We start from the raw sequence: 24,048 nt of genomic DNA, 5'->3' as shown, positions 1-24,048 counted from the left end.
ACGAATCTCATTTCGAAAGGTTGCTGCCTTTACCTTTAAGCGACTGCGTATACAACTCTTTCGAACGAACATTCGTCGTTGTCGTCTTGGCAGTAGTAGTTGTAGCTGTTGGCACCGCGCGTGGGAAATATTCAGGGGCTGCGTAAAAATAAGACTATACGCACACTCAATGAATAAAAAACTACAAGGGCCTTTGGCGTTCGAGACGGGGATGCTTCCACTCCGCCATGATGGCTCGACGTTTGAACATGAATGAAGGCACGTCTAGTGAATGCACAGGTTTCTCGAAACGCATCTTCTAGATGTGTACTGAGAAGTACATGAGTAATTATGAGCATGGAAATTACAGATGTCGGAATTAAGCGAGTACCATGCGTTTCCGGTAAATTTCCTCCGTGCTTGGCGTGCAGTCGTAGCAACATCGTGTGGAACCAACTGAATCCCCCCTTCGCCATGCATGCGCTGGCCCGGTAGATGGCGCGCGCATAGGCGACCTTTCTACGTCGGGGTAGTGTCGTTCGTTTCTGAACAGGTGTGATGGAACCGCAGCCGTCTACGAGTGGAGCAGCGTCTGTGTTTTGAGAGACCTCCTGGAGACTCCGAGCGTTTTGTCCAACGGGCAAGACGTCACGTTTAACGGGCGATGGCGTAGCGTGCATTCCTTGGCAGCGGTGCAACACGCTGTCGCGTCCACGACGCTTAACCGTCCTGCAATTTCCTCTAGGGGGGCTGGGAGACCGTCCTTTAACGGACGCCGCGTAGCTGCGGCATGGCGACGCGAACCGTGAAGATGGCGGCGACGGTGACCTCAACGTGCGGCTGGGCGTGTGCTCGCAGTGCGACGTAGTACAGCCTCACCGCAATGTACAGTCTCCCCGCAATGAAACATAGCGGACGGTTGTGAGGCACTGAAGTTTTTTTTTTAAGTTTGAAGTTTATTTCCATTTCAGTAAGAAATGAGGGACTCGAGACAAAAAGTGAACGTTAATTCACTTGACGGCGCTCGGGCCCCATTACATGGCAAAAGAGCGAGTTGTCGGTAATAAGATTAGGTGCATTATACAATTTAGGCAGTACATCCCAGTCCATTTACGGACACTGTAGCTCTTGCTACGCATAGTTCAGCCTTTTTTGATGTTAAAGGTAAAGGCACAATATGAATGATAAACATGATCAGCGAATAACAGCAATTGTACATAGCAACAAACCCGCGAAAAACCCAAAAGACACAGGAGGAACCCACATCAGGAAACCAGAAAAATTAAATTTGAGAGAAAAAAAATGAATGTATTGTTTTTTCATTAACATTCTCAACATTGACTTTATTTTAGCGAAAATAGTTTAGCAGAGTGGGCAGAGTATGTGCAAGCATTTGCTGGCCAAACGTCGTTCGTACGAAAGGTGCCGCCCAGTTATGAGCAGAACGCGAAGTATGTTCGTGTAAGTGTTGTTAGATTGACGATCGAAAGCATTGTACTCTTAGAGGAAGTTATGTGCTGTTTGTAGCGAAATGCCAAGTTATACGAGTAGAGATAGTGTACTGACATTACATTAAAATTCTTAAAAAGCAGCGCAGTATGAGTGTAGTAGTCTTTTCCAGCTATATGGGGAGTTGCCTTTTTTTGTAGTGCATATATGCGATTTAAACTTGTTCGTGTTGTTGTACTCTATACGAGGAAACAATAGTTTAATTTAGACAAAAATAACGAGTTATAGATATGTAGCTAAATTTTCGGCGGTAGGAAGAAATTTAGCTTTGCTATAATACCTGCTGTTTTTGACAGGCGTGAAATTATTTCTTTTATGTGCCTATCCCACGAGATATTTTTGTTTATTTAAATAAACACCAAACGTTTTCATTTCATGAACGACTTCAATAGGAGCGTGGTCAAAAATTGGATTATTATTTGAAGGCGTGATAGAAATTTGAGACTGTCTTGTGGAAAATGCACGACTTTTGGTTACATATATCTTCAGTGAATTAAATTTGCTTCAAGCGCTTAAAATATCCAATGATTGATTTATGTTATTTACAAGCTGCCTGTGATCTTTGTTTCGAAATAAAAGTGTTCTGTCATCAGCGTATATTATATATTGTGGCTTTGTACTTACGTTTACAGTGTCATTGACATAAACATTAAACAATAGGGTCCCTAGGATCCTTCTTTGAGACACGCCTGCAGTAACACGTTTTGAAGAAGAAAGATTTTCGCCTATTACAACTCTTTGTGTGCGATGCTCCAGGTACGAACGTATTAAGTCTAGGGGTATACCTCGAATTCCATATGCTTCTAATTTTTTTAGTAAAGTCTGGTTATTTAAGCGGTCGAACACTTTAGAGTAGTCAATGTATACACCAGCAACCATCTCTTTCTTTTCAAATCCTTTCGGAATAATTTCTTTTTGTGCCAGGAGGGCCAGTTCAGAGGATCGGCCTCTACGAAAACCATATTGTGCGGAAGTAATTAGATGAGATTTCTCTGCAAATTGTATGATTCTTGATTGTATTAATTTTTCTAAGGCCTTAGAAAAAACATGTAATATAGATATCGGACGGAAGTTTGACAAGTTATTTTTGTCACCTCCCTTGCACAGTACGACTACTTTTGATGCCAAATTTTGATGCCAAAGAACCAAATTATATATAAATAAAAGAGGTAGTAAGATTAGGTCTAAAACATAATTCACCGGTTTAATTTGTATGTCATCGATATAACGAACCGTGATATTTTTCAAAAAAATGAATGCTGTATGAATCTCACTCTCATTTGTGGGACTTAAGTACAAACTCTCACTGTTCCTTTTGATTCCATTTATAGCCTCAGGATGACGTGAACTCGAAACTAAATTAACAAAATGATTATTGAAAGCCTCCGCCAACTCAATGGCTGAAACCAGGGAGTTGTTTATTGTCAATTCGCTAACTCCGTGATCGGTAATAGAACGGATTAGGATCTTATTTATGTTTTTCCAGAGAACGTCCGGTATAGAGTTGCACTGTGGCTGAAAAAGATCGTAAAGGTATTCTCGCTTCTTATTCCGTATAAAAGCAGTGGTTTTGTTTCTATGGCTTTTAAATATCTCCCAGTCATGTGTGTCTTGTATGGTTATCAACTTCTTAAACAATTTATCTTTCCTTCGTATCATTTTAAGACATTTTTTGGTATCCAAGGTTTCTGAGTTGTTGGTTTTTGCTTAGGGACTGAAATAAATGATACGAGATACGCGTATAGAAATAGAGACAAGAAATTACTATACGTTTCATCACAGGTTTCTCAGCTATATACGACATCCCAGTTTGTTCTTAAGAGAATAGTCCGAAATTTTTGTAATGTGTTATTGTTTATATTCTGTATTTTTGGGCTAACGGCTGGCTCCTTCCACCTGTCCTTAGATGTCGTTCGACTCAATAGGAAAATCGGCATGTGGTCACAGATATGTGAGGCAAGAACACCGGAGGTAGCAATTTGTATAGCTTCATTGGTTATAAATACATCTATCAATGCGTTGCTGTTTGGTGTCACGCGTGTAGCTGTTTCAATTAGGTTATTAAATCCATGCGAGTCAAAGAGTGTTTCAAAATTACGTTGTAATCTAGATCGAATTAGCATTTCAATATTCAGGTCACCTCCGAGGATAATAAGGGGCTTATTTTCATTTACATAATTAAGTATCCCATCAATGAGATAGAGAAAACTAGAGACGTTACCCTCAGTTGGAGGGTACACATACTACAAGCAGATATTTTTGACATGCTACATCAAGACACTCAGTACTCAACGTGGGTAAAAAAAAATTCTTCAAATAATTCACAGTGAAGTGATCGTTTGAAATGCATAAGCACACCAGCACCGCGTTTGTTTGGTCGGTTTAGAAAAAAACGTGTTGTAATCTGCATCTTTCTTGACGTCGGAATCAGATGTAAACTATGTTTCGAAAAGCATTAGTACGTCGAGTTGAAAACAAACTGTTTAGGAGAGCCGGTAATTGACCCTCTTTGTTTCGCGCTGACCGTATATTTAAATGAAAACATATAAGACTGTTTAGACCATGGAAGCAAAAAATTGAGCTATGTTCTGCAGGTGTTATTGCCATATCGGGATGCAGAAACACAGCACGAGGTCAGGTACGCACACGTTAGGCAATCTTATCAATATCACGCTTACACTGCACATGCAGCACGTATGACTTTTCTTTACGAGCAAAGTTTTTGCCATCCTTAATCGAGACAGATTTCCAGTTGCAAGCATTTTTCTTATGAACAGTTTTACCCAATAGCACTTTAGGGCTGGGCAAAAGTGCTCACTGATGAAAATGGGGTTACTTGAAGAATGTCCAAGGTCAGTGATTGAAATTCGAGTTTTTTTTGGCCTTCTGAAGAAGCAGGCTGCGTTGCGATCGGCTTTTCAGTTCAACAACAATGTTTGCACGAGTTGAGTCATTGCGAGCCTTTCTCTGTGGCAAACGTCAATGTCATCAGGCGTTATTGTCATATCTAGCAATGTTGCAACCTTGCATACAGTGCTTGTAACATCCTCATTTTGCTCCTGCAAAACACCTTTCATTAAGACATTGCAGTTTCTAGAGTACTGTTCTCGTGCTACGATCGTAAGATCGTGCTCCTCTGGTTGCTTTTTTATGTTGTCATAGTCGTTCCGCAGGGCCTCGTTTTCCTTTTTCAATACTGCATTTTCCTTCTCTACGGCTTCGTTTTTTGCCTTAGCGTCTTCAAAATTGTTGTCGAAGAACTGAAGACTTTCATTAATCTCTCTCAGTTCTTTTCGGAGGTGTCGTTCAACCTTGCTCTGAATTCTTTCATTTCTTTCTTTAACTCTTCCCTGAAGTCCTCAAAACGCGCTCCCATGTTACTGTACAGACAAGCAAACAGGAATGATGAAAACAACACTGGCAGAAGCGAAAGCAGCAGTATGCGACTTAAATAAATAACCGTAAAATTGCTGTCCAATCTGAATCGGCAAGGAAAGAAGTTGCTTTGTGAAGAAAGCGTCCTTTGCCGCCTCGCTGCTGCCAAGTGGCTAGAGGCACCGATGTTCCCAGCTTTTCTAGCCTTCAGGTGACCACGTGATAGCTGTCGTGCAGGGTCACGCCCCTCTTTAGGCGATGCTAGTCCTAAGTTGTTGGCCTCGCTATCTGATGCAGTCAAAGGGCAGGCGTAGGCACAAGTGGAAAATCGCTCGATGTCGGGTTGTATTTGAATAGACAAGAAAAGAAGTTGCTTGGTGAAGAAAGCTTCCTTTGCCGCCTCGCTGCTGCCAAGTGGCTAGAGGCGCTGATGTTCCCAGCTTTTGAAGCCTTCAGGTGACCACGTGGGAGCTGTCGTGCAGAGTCACGCCCCTCTTTAGGCGATGATAGTCCGAAGTTCTTGGCCTCGCTATCTGATGCAGTCAAAGGGCAGCCGTAGGCACCAATGGAAAATCGCTAGTTGTCGGGTTATATCTTAATCGGCAAGGAAAGAAGTTGTTTGGTGAAGAAAGCGTCCTTTGCTGCCTCGCTGCTGCCAAGTGGCTAGAGGCACCGATGTTCTCAGCTTTTGTAGCCTTCAGGTGACCACGTGGGAGCTGTCGTGCAGGGTCACGCCCCTCTTTAGGCGATGATAGTCCGAAGTTCTTGGCCTCGCTATCTGATGCAGTCAAAGGGCCGCCGTAGGCACCAGTGGAAAATCGATCGTTGTCGGGTTGTATCTGAATCGGCAAGGAAAGAAATTGCTTGGTAAAGAAAGCGTCCTTTGCTGCCTCGCTGCTGCCAAGTGGCAAGAGGCACCGATGTTCTGAGCTTTTGTAGCCTTCAGGTGACCACGTGGTAGCTGTCGTGCAGGGTCACGCCCCTCTTTAGGCGATGATAGTCCGAAGTTCTTGGCCTCGCTATCTGATGCAGTCAAAGGGCAGTCATAGGCACCAGTGAAAACTCGCTCGTTGTCGAGTTGTACCTGAATCGGCAAGGAAAGAAGTTGCTTGATGAAGAAAGCGTCCTTTGCTGCCTCGCTGCTGCCAAGTGGCTAGAGGCACCGATGTTCTCAGCTTTTGTAGCCTTCAGGTGACAACGTGGCAGCGGTCGTTAAGGGTCAAGCCCCTCTTTAGGCGATGATAGTCCGAAGTTATTGGCCTCGCTATATGATGCAGTCAAAGGGCAGCCGTAGGCACCAGTGGAAAATCCCTCGTTGTCGGGTTGTATCTGAATCGGACGGAACGAAGTTGCTTGGTGAAGAAAGCGTCCTTTGCTGCCTCGCTGCTGCCAAGTGGCAAGAGGCACCGATATTCTCAGCTTTTGTAGCCTTCAGGTGACCACGTGGGAGCTGTCGTGCAGGGTCACGGCCCTCTTTAGGCGATGATAGTCCGAAGTTATTGGCCTCGCTATCTGATGCATTCAAAGGGCAGCCATAGGCACCAGTGGAAACTCGCTCGTTGTCGAGTTGTACCTGAATCGGCAAGGAAAGAAGTTGCTTGATGAAGAAAGCGTCCTTTGCTGCCTCGCTGCTGCCAAGTGGCTAGAGGCACCGATGTTCTCAGCTTTTGTAGCCTTCAGGTGACAACGTGGCAGCGGTCGTTAAGGGTCAAGCCCCTCTTTAGGCGATGATAGTCCGAAGTTATTGGCCTCGCTATATGATGCAGTCAAAGGGCAGCCGTAGGCACCAGTGGAAAATCCCTCGTTGTCGGGTTGTATCTGAATCGGACGGAACGAAGTTGCTTGGTGAAGAAAGCGTCCTTTGCTGCCTCGCTGCTGCCAAGTGGCAAGAGGCACCGATATTCTCAGCTTTTGTAGCCTTCAGGTGACCACGTGGGAGCTGTCGTGCAGGGTCACGGCCCTCTTTAGGCGATGATAGTCCGAAGTTATTGGCCTCGCTATCTGATGCATTCAAAGGGCAGCCATAGGCACCAGTGGAAACTCGCTCGTTGTCGAGTTGTACCTGAATCGGCAAGGAAAGAAGTTGCTTGATGAAGAAAGCGTCCTTTGCTGCCTCGCTGCTGCCAAGTGGCTAGAGGCACCGATGTTCTCAGCTTTTGTAGCCTTCAGGTGACAACGTGGCAGCGGTCGTTAAGGGTCAAGCCCCTCTTTAGGCGATGATAGTCCGAAGTTATTGGCCTCGCTATATGATGCAGTCAAAGGGCAGCCGTAGGCACCAGTGGAAAATCCCTCGTTGTCGGGTTGTATCTGAATCGGACGGAACGAAGTTGCTTGGTGAAGAAAGCGTCCTTTGCTGCCTCGCTGCTGCCAAGTGGCAAGAGGCACCGATATTCTCAGCTTTTGTAGCCTTCAGGTGACCACGTGGGAGCTGTCGTGCAGGGTCACGGCCCTCTTTAGGCGATGATAGTCCGAAGTTATTGGCCTCGCTATCTGATGCATTCAAAGGGCAGGCGTAGGCACAAGTGGAAAATCGCTCGATGTCGGGTTGTATTTGAATAGACAAGAAAAGAAGTTGCTTGGTGAAGAAAGCTTCCTTTGCTGCCTCGCTGCTGCCAAGTGGCTAGAGGCACCGATGTTCTCAGCTTTTGTAGCCTTCAGGTGACAACGTGGCAGCGGTCGTTAAGGGTCAAGCCCCTCTTTAGGCGATGATAGTCTGAAGTTCTTGGCCTCGCTATCTGATGCAGTCAAAGGGCAGCCGTAGGCACCAGTGGAAAATCGCTCGTTGTCGGGTTGTATCTGAATCGGCACGGAACGAAGTTGCTTGGTGAAGAAAGCGTCCTTTGCTGCCTCACTGCTGCCAAGTCCCCAGACGTCACGCCTTCTGGGGCTGGCGCGTCGCTCGTAGGCTGTGCGGGCTGGGACTGCAGAGCAGTGGTCTTGCAATGCTGCTTCATGCCGAAGAAGGGCTAGGGTGTCTTGTCGAAGCACAGCATTGTGTAATGCAGCGGTCTACGGCATATCAATACAAAACAATTCTGGACAAAACCGTTTTTGAGCGGGAAACCTTTTATGAACGCAATTTTTACTTATAATGCAAGATTTCACTATAACAATCAGTGGATACGCAGATCACCCTAACACCGTCTTGAACTTTTTTTTCTGTTCTTGCTATTATCAAGAGCGTTCCACATTGGTTTTCTATGGGAGTCTCAACTGTTCGGTGCGATTGATGGAAGCACTTTACAGCAAAGATTTTGCTACACATCAAAAGGAAGGATCATTGCCCTTATTATTTTCGTAAAACATCTTACAATTTTCCAATGTTCAAAATTTTTATTTGAAATTGGAGGACATGCATGCGCTTTTAATCCACAGACTGCGACATATTACTAGCGTTAAAATACAAAGGACAAAAAGCAGAAACACACAGGACAGACGCTAGACTTCAACTGCCGTTAATTGCACACGTAGGAGGAGAAATCACTATACGCATCTGCGCATGCTCGATATACAAGACAAATTTGATTAACACGATCGCTGGTTATCGCCCAATATAGAGTACAAAAGAATTTTCTTTTCCAGGATGTGCCGCATGGTGAACACCACCAAGGAAGCCAGAGCCTGTGAAACCAAGCACGCCACGCGGTTTGTTAACTGCATCATTGGAGTGGTCAGCCTGATACCACTGACTTGTGGCAAGTGCTACATAGGCCAGACGGGCCTGTGCCTGAATGAAAGATTGCGGAAGCATAGAACAGTCGTAGCGCTGATGGGAGGTGGTTATTTGGCGGCCCATTGCCGCAAGTGAAAAACGACGAAAGATGGCGAAATAGAGGGGGAAGAGTGCACCCCTCTTTTTCGCAGCACTCGCGTGCTGAGGCGGTTCGACAAGCAGATTGGTAGGGAAATATTTTAGGCTTTCCGTATCGATAAAGCAGGAGAGAAATGCGTGAGCTCCCCTTCAATAGCCCTCACGAGTAAAGAAATTGCATACCTGGCAAAAAGCACGTGGTTCAATCTATTGTGAATTTACTCTACTTTGCTTTTTTCTTTTGTACTCTATATTCGGCGATAACCAGCGATCGTGTTAATCAAATTTCTCTTGTATATCGAGCATGCGCAGATGCGCATAGTGATTTCTTCTCCTACGTGTGCAATTAACGGCAGTTGAAGTCTAGCGTCTGTCCTGTGTGTTTCTGCTCTTTGTCCATTGTATTTTAACGCTAGTAATATGTCGCAGTCTGTGGATCAAAAGCACCAACTAGCCCAACTTATTTCTTTAAATAAGCATGCGCTTTTGTTGCACTTGCAGCTGATAGGGGAGCCAAGCGCATGATGGACTAAACGCCCGGCATCCCTGAGAGCCGCTGCTTGAACCTGTGGAGAAGACGCCATCAGTCTACCCAGCTCTTCGCGGACAATTTCGCGGATAACCGCCTACAAGCTGTGGATGGTGTCAGTCGCCGTGTCAGGGAGAATGGCACAGGCTGGTGCCGGGTGGTTGTACTGCCGAGTCTCGGAGTCAAGTGGTCAACACATCTTAGGCGAATTTGGAGACAGTTTTCGACGGCCGGCGAAACTTACTCCCGGACGCCAGGCATCAAGAAGCTTCATTTCTTCTTCTCGGCCATGTTAAGGAAACCATAACGGAACAGGCGTTTCATCTATCCCACGCAGGCAACCACGAATCCGTTCGGGAGCTGGATACGGGACTGAAGAAATAGCTCGGCTTGTTCCTTCCCGACGAGGCTTGACAACGTCGTGACCAGACCGTTCTTGAAGCTGGTACCATGTCAGTAGAGAAACTTTATGATTCCCATGCCAGGTTCTGCAAGGCAGGGCCTTCCAACGCAAAATAAATAAACATTCCGCAGCTTCGTGGTGTCATTCCAGGTGTAGAGCCCTGCCACACGGTCATACAGCTTGAGCTCACGAGATTGAAGAACAACCACAGGGAATGGCTGGGTGGATGGTTGCATCTTCGGGTTCATTACAACTTGACGGCCCACCAGATGTCACGTAGTGGTGACTACGTCATGGACGACAGACGATCAGACTAGCGTTCATCGAAGAGAACTCTCTATGCGCTGACTTGCGCCAACAAAATAATTGAACAACTCGGCAGCAGTGATACCAGCACGTGTGTTCCGCGGTCGTCCAGAAAAAGAATCACCGCCGCTCTGGGATGCGCTCGGAGATAAGGCACGGAAATCGCCTACGACAATCACGAACAAAGTAGAACCAGTCGCACCCCTTCCAAGACATTCCTGTTAAACTTGGTAGCATCTCATTTGAAGCCGAATGATAAAGCCGCGTGCCGGTGGCTTTGAGCACGAACAATTAAACATTACAAAACTTTGTGGCAATACAATTGTTTCTTGTGCTATTACCTGAATTATTATTTTGCGCCAAAAGAAAGATTACGGCTGTGATTACCCACCGTGATTATGATTAACCTTCAAAAAATTTACCCTCGCGCTTTCTTTTCCTTAGGTAGATATCTGTCTTATAGGGGCTTAACATCCCATGGTGACTCTGGTTATGAGGGACGCTGTAGTGAACGGCTCCGGAAATTTCGACCACCTTGTGTTAACATGCACCGACATCGGACAGTACACGGGCCACTAGAATTTTGCCTCCATCGAAATTCGGCCGCCGCGGCCAGGATCTAACCCGCGTCTTTCGGGTCAGCAGCCGAGCGCCGTAACCACTGAGCCACTGCGGCGGATTTAGGTAGACATCTGATAAACCGTATGGCGCAATTTAGAGCTTTTGTTACAACGCAGAGCGATTCTCAGGAAGCACTATGTTTCTGTGAGAAAACTATACGAAGTAAGTAAACAGAGGTAGAAAAGCGAGTTCGGCGATTTGGAATTTTCTTATTGTGTATATAATTTATGTATATCACCGCTCTCCCTGTCCTCTCTTCCTGTCCCATCTCCTCTTTCATTTCACTTCTCCATACTGCCTGCTCTCCTTTAATACCGCTGCCCCAGCTCAGGTGCTTCAGTATCGATGCAAATACCGGGGCTAGCAAAAATCTTTTCCTTCCTTTTTAATATTATTTTAATAAAACCACTTAATACTACTTGCTGAGAACCCTGATAGAAAGAGCACAAAAAATGTGGTAGGCAGAAAAGATTGCACAGAGGTTAGTGTCACCTCCTTTGACGCGAGAAACAGGAATGCATGCGTTTGAGCAGGCCCTGTCAGTCGGCGCGACGACTTGGGTCGGGCAACAACCACACTTAAGCCAGTTGAAGCGAACTTTCTCGGCATGCAAGTAAGGCCTTGCATGGGATTACTGCTTGCAAGGCTACCGGACCCATCCCTACACCGTGCACGGCCACAGGGAACCTGCTAAGCATGCCACTACTTCTTGTTACGCCTGTGTTATGTCCCCGTCTGTCCCTTCTTTCGTCTTTTCTTCCTTTCTCTCTATCCAACAAATATAACTAATTTGGTATGCGCACCTTAAAAAATTGGCGGGGACACTAAGCTCTGCCTTAAAAGAGTATGACACGAAACGTTGTTGGATTAATGCTTATATGTGCGGAATTGTTCATTTTCTACTTTACACTCGTAGCTCTCTAGGAGTCCTCACACCGCTCCTGGCGTATACTGCCATGCGATGGCAATGCTGCCATCGTTGGGGCTTGTGAGACCCAGTTTGCTCTTAAAGAGCAACGACTTGCTACCAATCATTATTTGAACTGTCACACACCACGGTGGGCAGTTTTTCAGGACGTCAGAAGGCCACAGGACCTAAGTGGCATACCTGCCTCCTGGGCAGTAGTGTTGAAATCTGGGTCAGTTGGTACATGTTCAGGAGTAAAACCAGTCAAAAAACGGGACACAGCGAAGAGACGAGGCACACACACGACGACTGGACTAGCAACTGTGCTTGTTAGAAGAAAACAGACTCCCAGGAAAAATGGCAAAGTTTGCGCAGCTCAGTTAGCAGCAACCTACATCAAAAGATAAGCTGTAATCTAACGCCGTTGCGAAAGGAAGCTAAGTTCCTTCTGCATGAGGTAGATAGAAGGACTGCTGATACAATCATCTCCTTGAATACTAATGAAGAACGCTTCGAGGATTTCGCGCTCAACTTTTCCCTTGCCTCTGCCGACAATACTAACATTGGAAAATAGCGGGTAGCACCGCATTCCCGGCAATGTCGAGGCAAGTTAGCGCCGTCAGTAGGGGACAGAGAGTTGTGCTGTTCTCTTAGTCTGTCATTAATACATCGGCCTGTTTGCCCAATGTACACTTTTTCGCAGGTCAACGGAATTTTGTAAACAACACCTGTGGCACAGTTGACGTAGCGGTTTTCATGTTGCGTCGAACAAACCGGCCGATAAGACCCGCCACGTGCAACGCGTGAACACAGGCGTGAAAGCTTGCAGGGAGCTGAAAACACAACATTGACGCCCTGCTTTCCGGCGACCTTTTTGATGGTGTGGGCGACTTTATGCACATAAGGCATGACTTCAAAATTTCTCTTTTCCACTGTCTTTGGGTAAGCCCTTTTGACGTCTTTGAGTGGGCCCTTTTGAGTGGGCAGGCCACCTAGGGCGGCTTGCCCACTATCCGGTAGGCATATAGAGGGACCGTACAGACAACGGTTAAGAGGCTGCATGGAAGGTCCAGCGCGAACGTACTAAAAACCAAGGAGTACAAAGAGTACGTAATGCACGAGACCAATGCTTACAGACTGCATCGTGTAGTTAGAAAACAAATGTTTTTCAATGAAAGGGTGCAATTGAGCAAATAAAAGCGGCGGATTTAGCGTCGCTAGGCCAAATACGAATTCGGTGAGGTAGCACTTCGGTTCGAGGCTACATTTTCGAGGTCAAGCAGGCTTCAGAGGAACACCGGCGAAATTGGACTGAATCTCCGCCTTAAGCATGACAAGATAGCGTTAGCGGTTAATGAATGCCCTATATGCGGAATTGGTCAGGCAGGAGTCGGGTTTTTAACAGTGTGCAAGTGTCAGCTTCTCTGCAGCACATGCATACTTTGGAGCCACATGATCGCATTTCGCCAATAGGGGCGCAGCAGCTCAAATAAATAGCGCACGAAGCCGGAGGTGTGCTCCGACACGAGCTAAATGCGTCGCACTGGCCTGGGCGATAGAGCAAGGTTATGGTACTGGCCGGCTGACCTTTGTGCCTGCGTCGCCGGTCGGCTATCGACGATGCGCGAAGACAAAGAGGATTACTTACCGCCCTTTCAACTTTCACGATTCTAGATGCGAGGCTAATCTTCGATTCATAAACGTCCTTCGCTTTGGAACCAACTTTTCCGAGTATTTGGTCCAGTCTGTGGAAGAAGGAAAATAAATCAGTGCTGCTCCTGCATGCTCTCTCACCGAGATGATGCATGCAGTTGCGGCTCTCTAATTCGAGGAGCCCCGGCAATCACACTTCGTCTAGCCTTTTACTCACATAACGTTTGTGACAAGCCACCAGACTTCGCAGCCTACAAATTCCAAACCTTCCTTCCTCCCCTACCTCTCCATGCAACACTTCAGACCTACCTTCAATGCCCAGGCCAACCCCCGAAGAACATTCCTACTCATTACGCGGCTTCCTCATCGGCATTCCCCGCTCCCACCATCCCGCGAGAGCGGATCTCTCTGCTGCGACGTTTCATTACAGAAACGCCGCCTTGGAGGCTCAACTTAAAGGGACTATGCAATGAATAAAAGTCGCTTGTAAATGCTTAGAAATGATGCTAAGAAGCATTCACACCAAGTATGAGGCTTCGGAACTGAGCCGGCAATTTATTATGATTTTTTAAAAACCGTGTTTTTTTAAATTCGCGGGCCGGTTGGTGTGATCGTAGTGAGCGATTTTGAAACTAAAATCGTGAAAAAAGACGTCACTGCACCCATGACGTCACCAGGACACTACATGCTGTCATTCACTGGAGCCACGGCAGCCACGACGTCACGGGAACGCTTCCGGTAGCCGTGAAAATCGTCTGCTCGTGCCGCCGCGCGAGCTCCTCGGGAGAGCGCGAGCCAGGTAATTGCCTTCTCGCATATGTTTTCAATTTTCCTCTGCCGCCTCCTTCTGTCGGGAGTTCCGGAGCCACTCGTAGTGGTTCGCCGAGTCGCTACTGTCGCTGCTGGCGTCCAGCCGGTACGGCGTGAACGCATAGGGCTCGATGCCCATCGCGGCCTTATGAGCGACCAGACACGCCTCGAGGTCCGGGTTCATTACTGCTAACTACAACAGACGACAAGCAAAGAAACCCGACGCGCGCCGCAATCAAGCCGCCGATGCTGCTGCTGGGGTGCTAGGAGCAACAACCGGATGTTTCAAAGGGAACGTCAGCGGATGATGTATTCACGGGTGCGGCCCAGTCCCAGAACTGTTTTCTTTATTTTTGTCTGGTGCCCCGCGTGTAGGAGTTGAGGGGGGAAGAGGAGGAGCGTAATTTTTAATCGTCTATATCTTCGTTGTTGTTGATGGTAGCTTGAAAATTGTTGCGCTGGAGTGACGAGTGATGAAATGCCTATCTCTCGTCTGCTTTACGTAATCTCAATTAATTTATTGCGTAGTCCCTTTAAGCACATCAGCCGAGGACAGAAGGCCGTCTGTGACAATCTCATTCTGGAACCACCAGCCCCATCCGACCACCTCTGAGAGCGCCCTGAACTGAGAGCCCCAGTAGGCAAACGTTTCGCCCTATTCTTCGTTCACTCTGCCATTCTTCACAGATCGGTATGTTTTACGGCGAGAGGCATTAGACGGAGCGAACCCTGGGCATTCGTGCAACCATGGTAAATAGAAATCGGCAGGTGTCCGGAGGGTGCTAGAAAGTTGCCACGATCCACTCGATCCTCTAGGCGCGTTAAGTGTGATGCCCAACCATTCTCTAGAAGTGTCACCACCCTCTACCAGCTTTACCGCTTGAATCAGTGCAAAATTCCAAACACAGAGCATTCTTTACTGAAGGAATCCCAGACGCGTGTTAGTTGAGTCTAAAAAAAATTCGTGTTCTGTACTGTTCTTGTAGTACGTGACCTTGTACTAGTACATGACAACGAACTGTTTTTGTACATGACATGAAACTCAGCGGTACGGCTGCAAAAGAAAGTTAAACGGCTTCCTTAGGAACTTTGTACGGTTACAAAAATACATCCTACGCTGGCCATCGAACCCGGGACCACCGCCTCTCGGGGTAGTTGCCTTATGCTAAGTAAGCTACACAGGCTCAAGCAAATAGAAGAGATTGCGTCGAATCGATTAGCAACACTAAGTGGGAAAGGTGTTGGTAAAATGCGTTTAGGTGAATCCTCCAAGTCCTAGTAAGGTTTGAAGTGGGTGGTGATTACTCAAGCGCAGCCGTAACTCCGCACAGGAGAGCAATACCTCTTGCGCAGAAACTTCGTAGTTAAAGAAAATACGACCTCATCCGAGAAACGAATGCGGTGCTACAGACCAAAAAAAGAAAAAAGATCGCTCTATGCCTTTCGTTATGTATATGCCAATGAGTATTTAACCCCTTATTTGCAGCCTTATTCCAAACTTGGGGATTCCCTTAAACACATTAAACCAATATCGTTAACACATCGAGTTGTTGATCAATTTGTTCTCGCCCGACCATCTCCTAGCCACACTGGTTAGCTCGTTTGGTAGAGCGACTAGACCGCTTAGGCGGTGGTCGCGGGTTCGATCCACGGAATAAAACGAATTCATCACCGCAGCTGTGGCCTAGTGATCTCAGCATCAGCTTCGCTTGCGGGGATGCGTTGTTCGATCCACAGTGCCGCCGCGTACCCAGCGGTGATAAAATAGGTGCAGTCTTTCCCTTGGCCACTGCTGGGCTTTTCTGAAGTGATTGCTTGTAAAATGTGTCTTCGACCTCACCTTGAGTAAGCGAAAACACCTTGTGCCATGGCGCTCGTTGGCCGCAAAAACCTTGGTGCCATAAATACTGAATATTGTATACATGAATTGTTCTTCAATTATGAAGTTCCTGTGAGGGCTGTATAGCTTTCTTCGGTAGCCATATGGCTGAGCTTCTATGGGTGGTAATGGGTAACCATTCGCTCATTTGAAATCTCTTTCGTGATGAAACTGCGCCTGTTCAGATCTCCCGATGTCTTTTTCACCTCGCCCGTCCACATAGCAGATTTGTCGAGTTAACTATGTCGAAACAAAATATACGCTGACTTTAATCAAAGAAGGGCGTTTGCCACTAACCAGAATTCCACCAGAAATATTTCGGGTATTCGCCTACTGCACAGTGCATACTACTACCTGAAATGCACGTTGGTCGTGCCACAGTACACCTAAAGTGATCTCCAATGCGGATTGCAACGCCTATCTGCCGCATTAACAGCTCCTAGTCATATGCTACACAACGCAACGAAAAGAATAAATTCTTTTCTTTTCATCTGTCGTGGTCTGTGCAGCCCTAGGCTGTTGTCGATAGGGAGAAGAGCTCCGTCATCTGCGAGCTAAGCGGATTTTCAGGGCTGAGTTTCACATGCGTGTCCGATTCACTCTATCAAGCTAGCAGCGTATAATTTGCTACGAAAAGCCTAGAAATGCTTATTTGTTATTTCGATGAAGCGTGCCTCAGTGGTTTGTAGTTTTTCTCTATTACAATTTGTTAACTGATGAGCAACACTGTTTAACTTACTACAAAGTACTTAAAGAAACAACAGTAAGTAGGCAGTCAATGCTTGCACTTCACCTGAATTGGATATTCTTGGTTCGTCCAAGGAGATCAACATGACCCGCTGAGTATTGTTCGATGACGTCTTTCACGTCATAAGGCTTCAGGGCCTCCTTGAATTTCCTCCGCGCTACAAAATATTTAATCTGGAATGGAAGCAGGAGAAAAAGGAATTACATTTTTAATTACGCTGAAAGAACTCACAAAGCATTTGTTCATAATAAACTGCAAACGTCGCAGCGTGTAATCTCAGCCTCGTAGAGAATTTTAAGCAGCAACAATGGCTTGCTACTCAGCGCCATGGCTGCATTCGATTGAAATCTGCAGTTCGACCAACCGACGGTCAACAAAAACTACACGAAGGTCAACAGTCGTCCTCCGTGTCGTGCGGTGTTCCAGGTGGCGATTTAATTTAGTTGAAGTAGCAATATTCCCATCAGCGTGATGCGCTTGACAGACTCCATATTTAACGGAACCGTACCTAGGAAACCACTCTTGCCCAAATATGGCCGCACGCACGTGAGTGCTGCCGACTCACGACACCCACCGAGAAAGACACCGGGCAAAAACTGACCCTGCTTATTTTCGGGAAAGTTACTGAATACCGGCCCTTGACTCCAAAGCTTTAGTGCAAATGTCGCATAAGCTTCACCTAAACTACACATGCCGAGCTGCTCGATCATTCACGCATTAACCCTAGAACGCCGAAAGGCGGCGAACAGGCGAAGCAAGCAAATGAAATTACCAAAAGGGCGAATTTCGAATGTCACACTAACGGAAAGATACCACAATCTCCACCCTCGCTGTGCGCAGTCTGCCGCGTCTACTTCAGAGCTTCTGCTCAGGCACTACAAACCCAAATCATCTTGAATCTGCCTGTCTCTAGGAGTGAAACAGAAAGAGATACTTAAATGCGCTATCGGTCACATCAAGCACAGTTCATTTTCAGCGCACAACTTCCCAGAAGTGAAACTAAGTGGCCAGGCAACGGCTCCGAAACTTGAGCAACTGAAGAAAACTCGGAAGTTCTTATTTACAGCTCGAAGAAAAAAAAAACAGCACAGTTCTTCTCAGAGTAATTTTGTCTTCGCAAATTCACACCTGTCATAGGAAGTGTCAAAAATGTGGGCTGGAAGACGCAAGATGTACAGCACATGCCTAGGGAACCATTTTTTGCGATCTCTAGCTAATAAAACCGTACGAAGGGTAGCCAGAGTGCTAAAGTAATTTCATTGCCATTTGGAAGGCCAGTCAGTTCACAGCGTTACATCAGCAATTAAAAACAAATATGAAAAGACCTTACAGCAATAAGGTATGTCATCTTACCTTCCTGAGCGATCTGATGGCATTTTTATGCTGTTTCGTGAGCACTGTGAGCCTGGGTTCTTCGGGCTCTTCGTCTGCAGTTGTAGGGTAAAAGGGAAAGATAGATGACTCCGTCAAGTGGGGCTCTTCTTTTAAATTATTACATATCCGACCACAATCGAACGCCGAAAACAATGCACAATATTGGTAAGAAGTGCGAAATCCCTACCCCCTGGCAGTTTTGAAACGCCCCTTATAAATATTCAATGGCCGCTAAGCCAAGCAGCTAGCGTAGAAGGGCAAGTATGCGGTTAGTACTGCACACGAACACATTGAGTTCTCCATGATGGAGAACTGTATACGCCCTTCACTGGCACACAAAACACTGAGCCATCTGTGTGAACTGAGATAGCAGAAGAAATGACAAGAATGCACGCAAAGCATTAGCGGAATTTGGAACGAGTAGTCCTGCGATTCTTCAACTTTGGCCTCTTACTGCAGCTCACATTTCCAAGATTTATCTGGTGGCTCGGCCACGTTCAATGGTTATGCTTTCACCTTCTGTATGACAACTATCAACAGCGTGACTTAAACGAGTGGCTTACGTCCTTGTGTAAAGATAACCAGATTCATGCACGTTGTGAAAGACTGTTGCTGACTTAGTAGCGAAAACCTTCATGATTCAATGTCCGTGCTGCACCATTTTCCAGGCGCACAACGCTCAAAATGACCAGAGTGCACGCAAGGCATAAGTGACCGTAGGAACAGAACAATCTCATCGCGGTGAGTCCTGCACTTAACGCCCGTATCATTCAGAAAAAAAGCAAAGGTTAGGATCTAGCAGCTGGCAGCGAGCAACATGTCTCTACTTGCACGGCGCAACATATGACGTTCCTCACTTAAGGACCCTCATCACTCTCTCCTGGCCATTACTTTTTCAGAGAAACGGATTCTTTTTACACAGCTCCGGACTCAGGATATGTAAGCAAAAGAATAAATGTGGAAAGAGAGCACAAAAACTGCTCCTCCATCTGCGAGGGAAGCTCCGTAATTGCGGACGATTTATTGTCTCACTACTGAAATCTGAGCATGGGCATTGTGGCAGTCCCTCTCCAATATGTCCTCATCGAAATGCAGATGTATGTCTCTTCCTCAAATGCCTGATGGTATTGCACTCTCCTCTTCAAAACCACCTTTCTGCCTTGAATAGAGAAGCTGTTCTACCTACGCTTTGTACTACCTTTCTACTGTAACTGAGTTACCAATTGCTGCTGAACAACCGCCCATTTTAAGTGAGATTGTACTGGCCCATGGTGCCCTTATTAAGGCAATTTATGATTTTACATTTTCCGTTCCAGAAATAAATTAGCTGAACGCACAGAACGCGTGTAGAAGGTGAAGGCAGACATGCTCTTAGTTTTCTGCGAAAATAGCAGCGTCAGCAGTAAGTAATGTTGGGCCTTAAGAAACAAATAAAGATGCTTTTGGCGAGAACAGTCGGCATCGACTTGAGGAATCAATAGCCGTCGTAGACTGTACCTTGATTTATTGAAGGGGAGAGAGTACTCAGCCACATTGCAAAAAAGCACCAATCATTTGCGCAGAATATTTATGGCAGAACGACCAGCAGCGTTTCGTCGATTATTTTAGTTCAGCTGTTACTTATTGGTTGGTGCACGACGGCAGTAATCTACCCGGTCCTTCTACGGAGGCCTGCTTTTGCCAGGGCCTGCAAAATTTATTCTTAGAATTTTCGCTGATGTTTGAGTAAGTATAGTATAGTTCTAAAGAACTGAATGTGCTGCTAGCTTCAGGGTTGCTGCAACCTTCATTGAGACCTAATTGCTATTTTAATTTTTCTCTGAAACCTATATAAGATAAAATCAGTGAAGACCAGTTTCCAGCTTTAACTGGCTGAATTCTGTACAACCAGCCACAGGTAGAAAGTCATTACCGTTAGCTGCGCGCCACTAATGCACTGACATTCTTCCTAGAATCCCTTTAACCTGGCATTGAATCACGTAACTAATGAAATAGACAAAGGCGGTTAAACCAGAAGCACATGAAACTAACTCCGTTTCTCAAGCACTTTTGGACGTACGCTCTAGTATTCACCACAGAAATATAACAGATCACGGGCGCCAACACCTTGCAGAGTACAAGTAAATGCACATATAACGCTCTAAGCACAAAGATAAAAAATAATGCTAATTCGCTCCTGACAAATCACGGAAGGCCGTGGCAATATCCTCCCTTATCGGTGAATGGGCGTAAATATTGCCCATGTTCAAGAATCTTGCAGCTACAAGGGCTCAGACTTTTCGTGCAAATATGCAAGACAAAAATAACTGCTAGAACTGAAACAAGTGCGGGTGACTTCTGACCATTTCATCTAACTTCATATCCAGAGGTTATACAGGAATGCAGACGTGGAGGTGCTCGTGTCATGAACGGCAACCAACCTCATGCGCGTTTGCCCGTGCTGACAAAACCAACAAAACATTCTTGTCAAAGCCTGCTTGTCAGAGGAGTGAATACCAGCCGGATATTTATGCAGGCAAAATTTGCGAAAACGGCCGTGCCTGGGCAATGTCAGTGTAAGTTTAAGAGCGCCTGCAGCCGAAATTTATCCGCAGCCCCCCGTTACGACCTCTGTCAGAGCCCGTGAACACCTCCGGGACTTCAAGCTTGGCGTGCTGTGAAACACACCTGGGGGGTAGGACTTTTCGGTTTATTTTTTTTTTTGAAATTCGGCGGAAGTTTTACGGAGTTTACGTCAGAAAGAAGCTATGGTATTTTTCGCCGAATAATGTTTTGTGCTCACAAAACTTTATTGCTGTTTTTTTCATTAAAATATATGACGCACCTGTACGGTCATAGGAAGTGCAGAGTTTATCTTCGACTTTTTTCTTTTTTTTTTTCAGAATGAGCAGCTGATGTAACCGTAAAAAGCGAAGAAATGGCTCTATTAAGACCAATACTTGCTAAAGCAAGTTGTACAGGCATAACAAAAAGCAAACATGTCGAAGTATAGTGATCAATCTTGGGAGCGAAACGTAAGTGGATGTTTAGCTTCAAAACCCTGGTTGTAATCTTCTCTTTGCACTCTGCTCTGAACGAGACGACCGCGCATAATGTGGTCCGCCGGCGGACGGCAGCGATAGATCGACCGTTGCGGAAGCCAGCCAAAACATGACACTTTCGTGCCATTTATGCATGGCTCCGCGTTTACGGTTACTGCTTGTTACGGTTCCAGAAGTTATCAGATCCTTGCATGCGGTGCAAAAACTTACTTAACCAAGCGACGGCCCTAAGTTTGTGATGAGTATGACAAGACGGCGCCATATACGCTAGACAACAGCTCTTAGCTGTAGGAAGGGAAGTCTCTCTATCTGCAGCGGCTTGTGTTCTCGCAGAAGGATGCCCAAAATCTCACAGCCACAGAGCTAAATTCCAACGATACCGCTGTCACAGCGTGTTCCTGGTTCCAACACCGTCTCAGTTTTCACTACTACTGATTATCCAGCTAAGAGTAGCATGCATTTCTGAAATATTGAGCTTCGTCGATTGAAACCAATTTTTAAAAACGACTGTAGCGGACACTTAAGCTCCGCCTTAAAGGTATGACGCTATAGTGGAATGGGTTCATTCCCATATATTCAGAATTGGTCATTCTTGGCATTCATAGATCCCTGGGAGCCCTTATAACGCGTCTGACGCAATCGTGCAGCGGTTAAGCGATGCGCCACTGCCTTGAGATGGCAGGTGCTCCCAGCGGGGGGCCTTGCGCGACCCAGGTTGCTCTTTCCAAGCGATCAATCATTTATTTAACTGCCACCTCACTCGGTGGGCATTTTGCTCACAACATGGTGGCAGGTTGATGACGCCGCAAGGTCACGTGACGTGAGTGGCCAGCCTGGCTCCTAGGTTGCTTCTCTGGGGATTTTTTGTAGATTTTTCTTCCATGGTCCACCCCGCCGGATTTTCTGCGACACGACCTCCTTAACTCTGTCGCTTTAAAAGTGAATTCAGGGTCCTTTTATCGAAGGTTTTGGATTTAAACCGAAAAGTCCAACCCCTATGCATACCATATAAAAACGTGATTGTCGTCGTAGTACCAGATAATGACCATATATCTTTAAGTCTGATCTATCGGCGGCGCGAAATAAAAAAAACTGCAATGCACTCTAGTGCCCTGATAGTGACCTAAATTATTCAGGTCTGTGCGAAATAGGTCCCTTTACACATGTGGGCCTGATCGATGTTCATTTCTTGTTTTCCTGCGCAGCCGATGAAAAAAAATGCTGTAATATCCCAGCAGGTGGCCAAGCTCAGAGACACCTGGCACTCCTCAGGGACGAAGGACTGACGGCGACAGCTGCTTCAAGGATCCCACTCCACAAGATAAGCTGATGACACCACGCACATTCAAGTCATTTCGCCTTTATGTCTACTCTTTCATTTCCCGCAGTCCCCGTTTCCAAGGCATCTTACTAACAACCTTGCGCAGCCAGTGGCGTGAGCTGCGAAAATTTGCCCAGTGGCCGGCTGGTGTTATTTGAGGTCAGGACGCAAGCAGCACATCGTCCTAATGAGTGTTCTGAGCACAAAATAACACGGTTAAGAACGAAGAGGGAACGATGTCGGCGCTGTCTTTAAACTGCTGCTGTACTGAAGCCACGGAACAACCTTTTAAGCAAAACAGAACAAAGATGTGCAAATAGAGACGAACCTGATAGCAAACTCTGGGTGAGCGTGAGCAAGCGCACGAGTTTATTACCCATCTAGGTTGCTGAGCTCACCTTCTGTTTAAGTGGTGGAGGCGCAGCTAACACCTGCCTGCAAGTCTGGTGAAGGCTTTGCGTGCACGTGCTTGGTCTTCGACCGCTGCTTAAGATATCACGCCTGATTTTGTGCCGTGATGTGTTCTTGTTCAAGATCGTCCAGTGTTTTCAATAAAGCCATAGCTGAATGACGGAGCTTGTGTATTTTCAGTTTGTTTTATGTTTGTTCTTCCGTTCTTGCCTTGAAAAAACATGAATGCATTCCAACTCAATTCGATCTTCATTATACGGCGCCTTGTCGTCTCAGGCGCCATACTAACAAGGCTAAAGATGAGCAGTCATGAATAGATGTTTAGGAAGAGGAATTTCTGGCACCCGGATAGCTTCGCTTTAGTGTCTTGTTTAGTTTTAACGATTGCTTTTAGTGTGGAGTGAAAAGAAAGGGAGGGGAGATGCTGTTTATTTATCCATTCTCTTTAGAACGTGCACGTGCGTCAAGAATAAGCGCCGCGAATGTTTTTAAAGAAAACATTCTCATCACAAGTGCCAGAGAGGAACAAAAATGCGAACTTGGTGCTTCAAGCAACATGTGGATAGTCACAGAAAAGCGTGCAGTCGGTGCAACATCACAGGGGTCCATGATTCCAGAAAGTGAGACGTGCTCAGAAGCAGAAGAGCACATCATGAGTGGTCGAGACGGGCTGCTGCGCAGAAGCTGGAACAAACGATCTCCGCTCTGTGACGGAATCTGTTCTGCATTCTCTCCTCGCAGATGAGCGACGAGCTCTCGTGTGGCTGGGGAATCACGTACGCAGCACTCAGTCAAAGTAAGACACGCAGATGGCAACAATTGCCCAGACGTTCTGGCAGCGTCGCTAAATCAACCTCCGCACAGAATTTCATTCCAAAGATACAGCTATAAAGCGTGGAATGCCTGAGTTATGCAGGATAGTAGGCTTGTCCTTGCTGCCGAAGTACAAGCTCTTAAAGATGAGTATGAACTTTCGTAAAAGCGGCGCAAGCAGCTTGGGTTACATACAGTGAAGCCGGCGAATGCCTTTTGGACTAATGCAGCAAACAATTCTGAAACGCCATAAAAATGATCTTCCATCTGCGTGTTATCAGCGTCAAGTCACGGGAGGGATCTAGTGCGGGGAAAATACCTTATCAATGTAACGTTTATTAAGATGAAAAAAAACATCAACAACAAAACAGTACACACCAATACAACAGTACAAATGAAGTAATTACGCAAACTTGGGTACAAACGTGTAATCATATTTTGCACACTGTCGCCATAAGTTCTATTAGGTGCCATATACTGAGCCTTGAGAGGCCCCTGTGCTAAAACCACATTTTGAATACATATTAACGCTGGAGCAATATACGTTTTAAATAAGTC

At 46.1% G+C, this 24,048-nt stretch overlaps 1 protein-coding gene across 1 annotated transcript in view; it reads right to left on the bottom strand.

The window, feature by feature from the left end:
* Nucleotides 1-24,048, bottom strand: part of LOC144096694 (potassium voltage-gated channel subfamily KQT member 1-like) — a 372,193-nt gene that overhangs the window by 14,443 nt on the left and 333,702 nt on the right. Inside the window, exons 10-12 of the mRNA XM_077629534.1 lie at nt 17,884-17,957; nt 16,576-16,703; nt 13,089-13,185 (exon numbers count right to left, since the gene is read on the bottom strand). Of these exons, the coding sequence (XP_077485660.1) occupies nt 13,089-13,185; nt 16,576-16,703; nt 17,884-17,957 (299 nt within the window). The remainder of the gene's footprint in view (nt 1-13,088; nt 13,186-16,575; nt 16,704-17,883; nt 17,958-24,048) is intronic.

This window comes from Amblyomma americanum, chromosome 7 (genome assembly GCF_052857255.1).
Source record: "Amblyomma americanum isolate KBUSLIRL-KWMA chromosome 7, ASM5285725v1, whole genome shotgun sequence".
NCBI classification, from domain to species: Eukaryota; Metazoa; Arthropoda; class Arachnida; order Ixodida; family Ixodidae; genus Amblyomma; species Amblyomma americanum.
The sequence above is the reverse complement of the archived record's forward strand: the minus strand, read 5'-3'. Positions and strand labels throughout refer to the sequence as shown.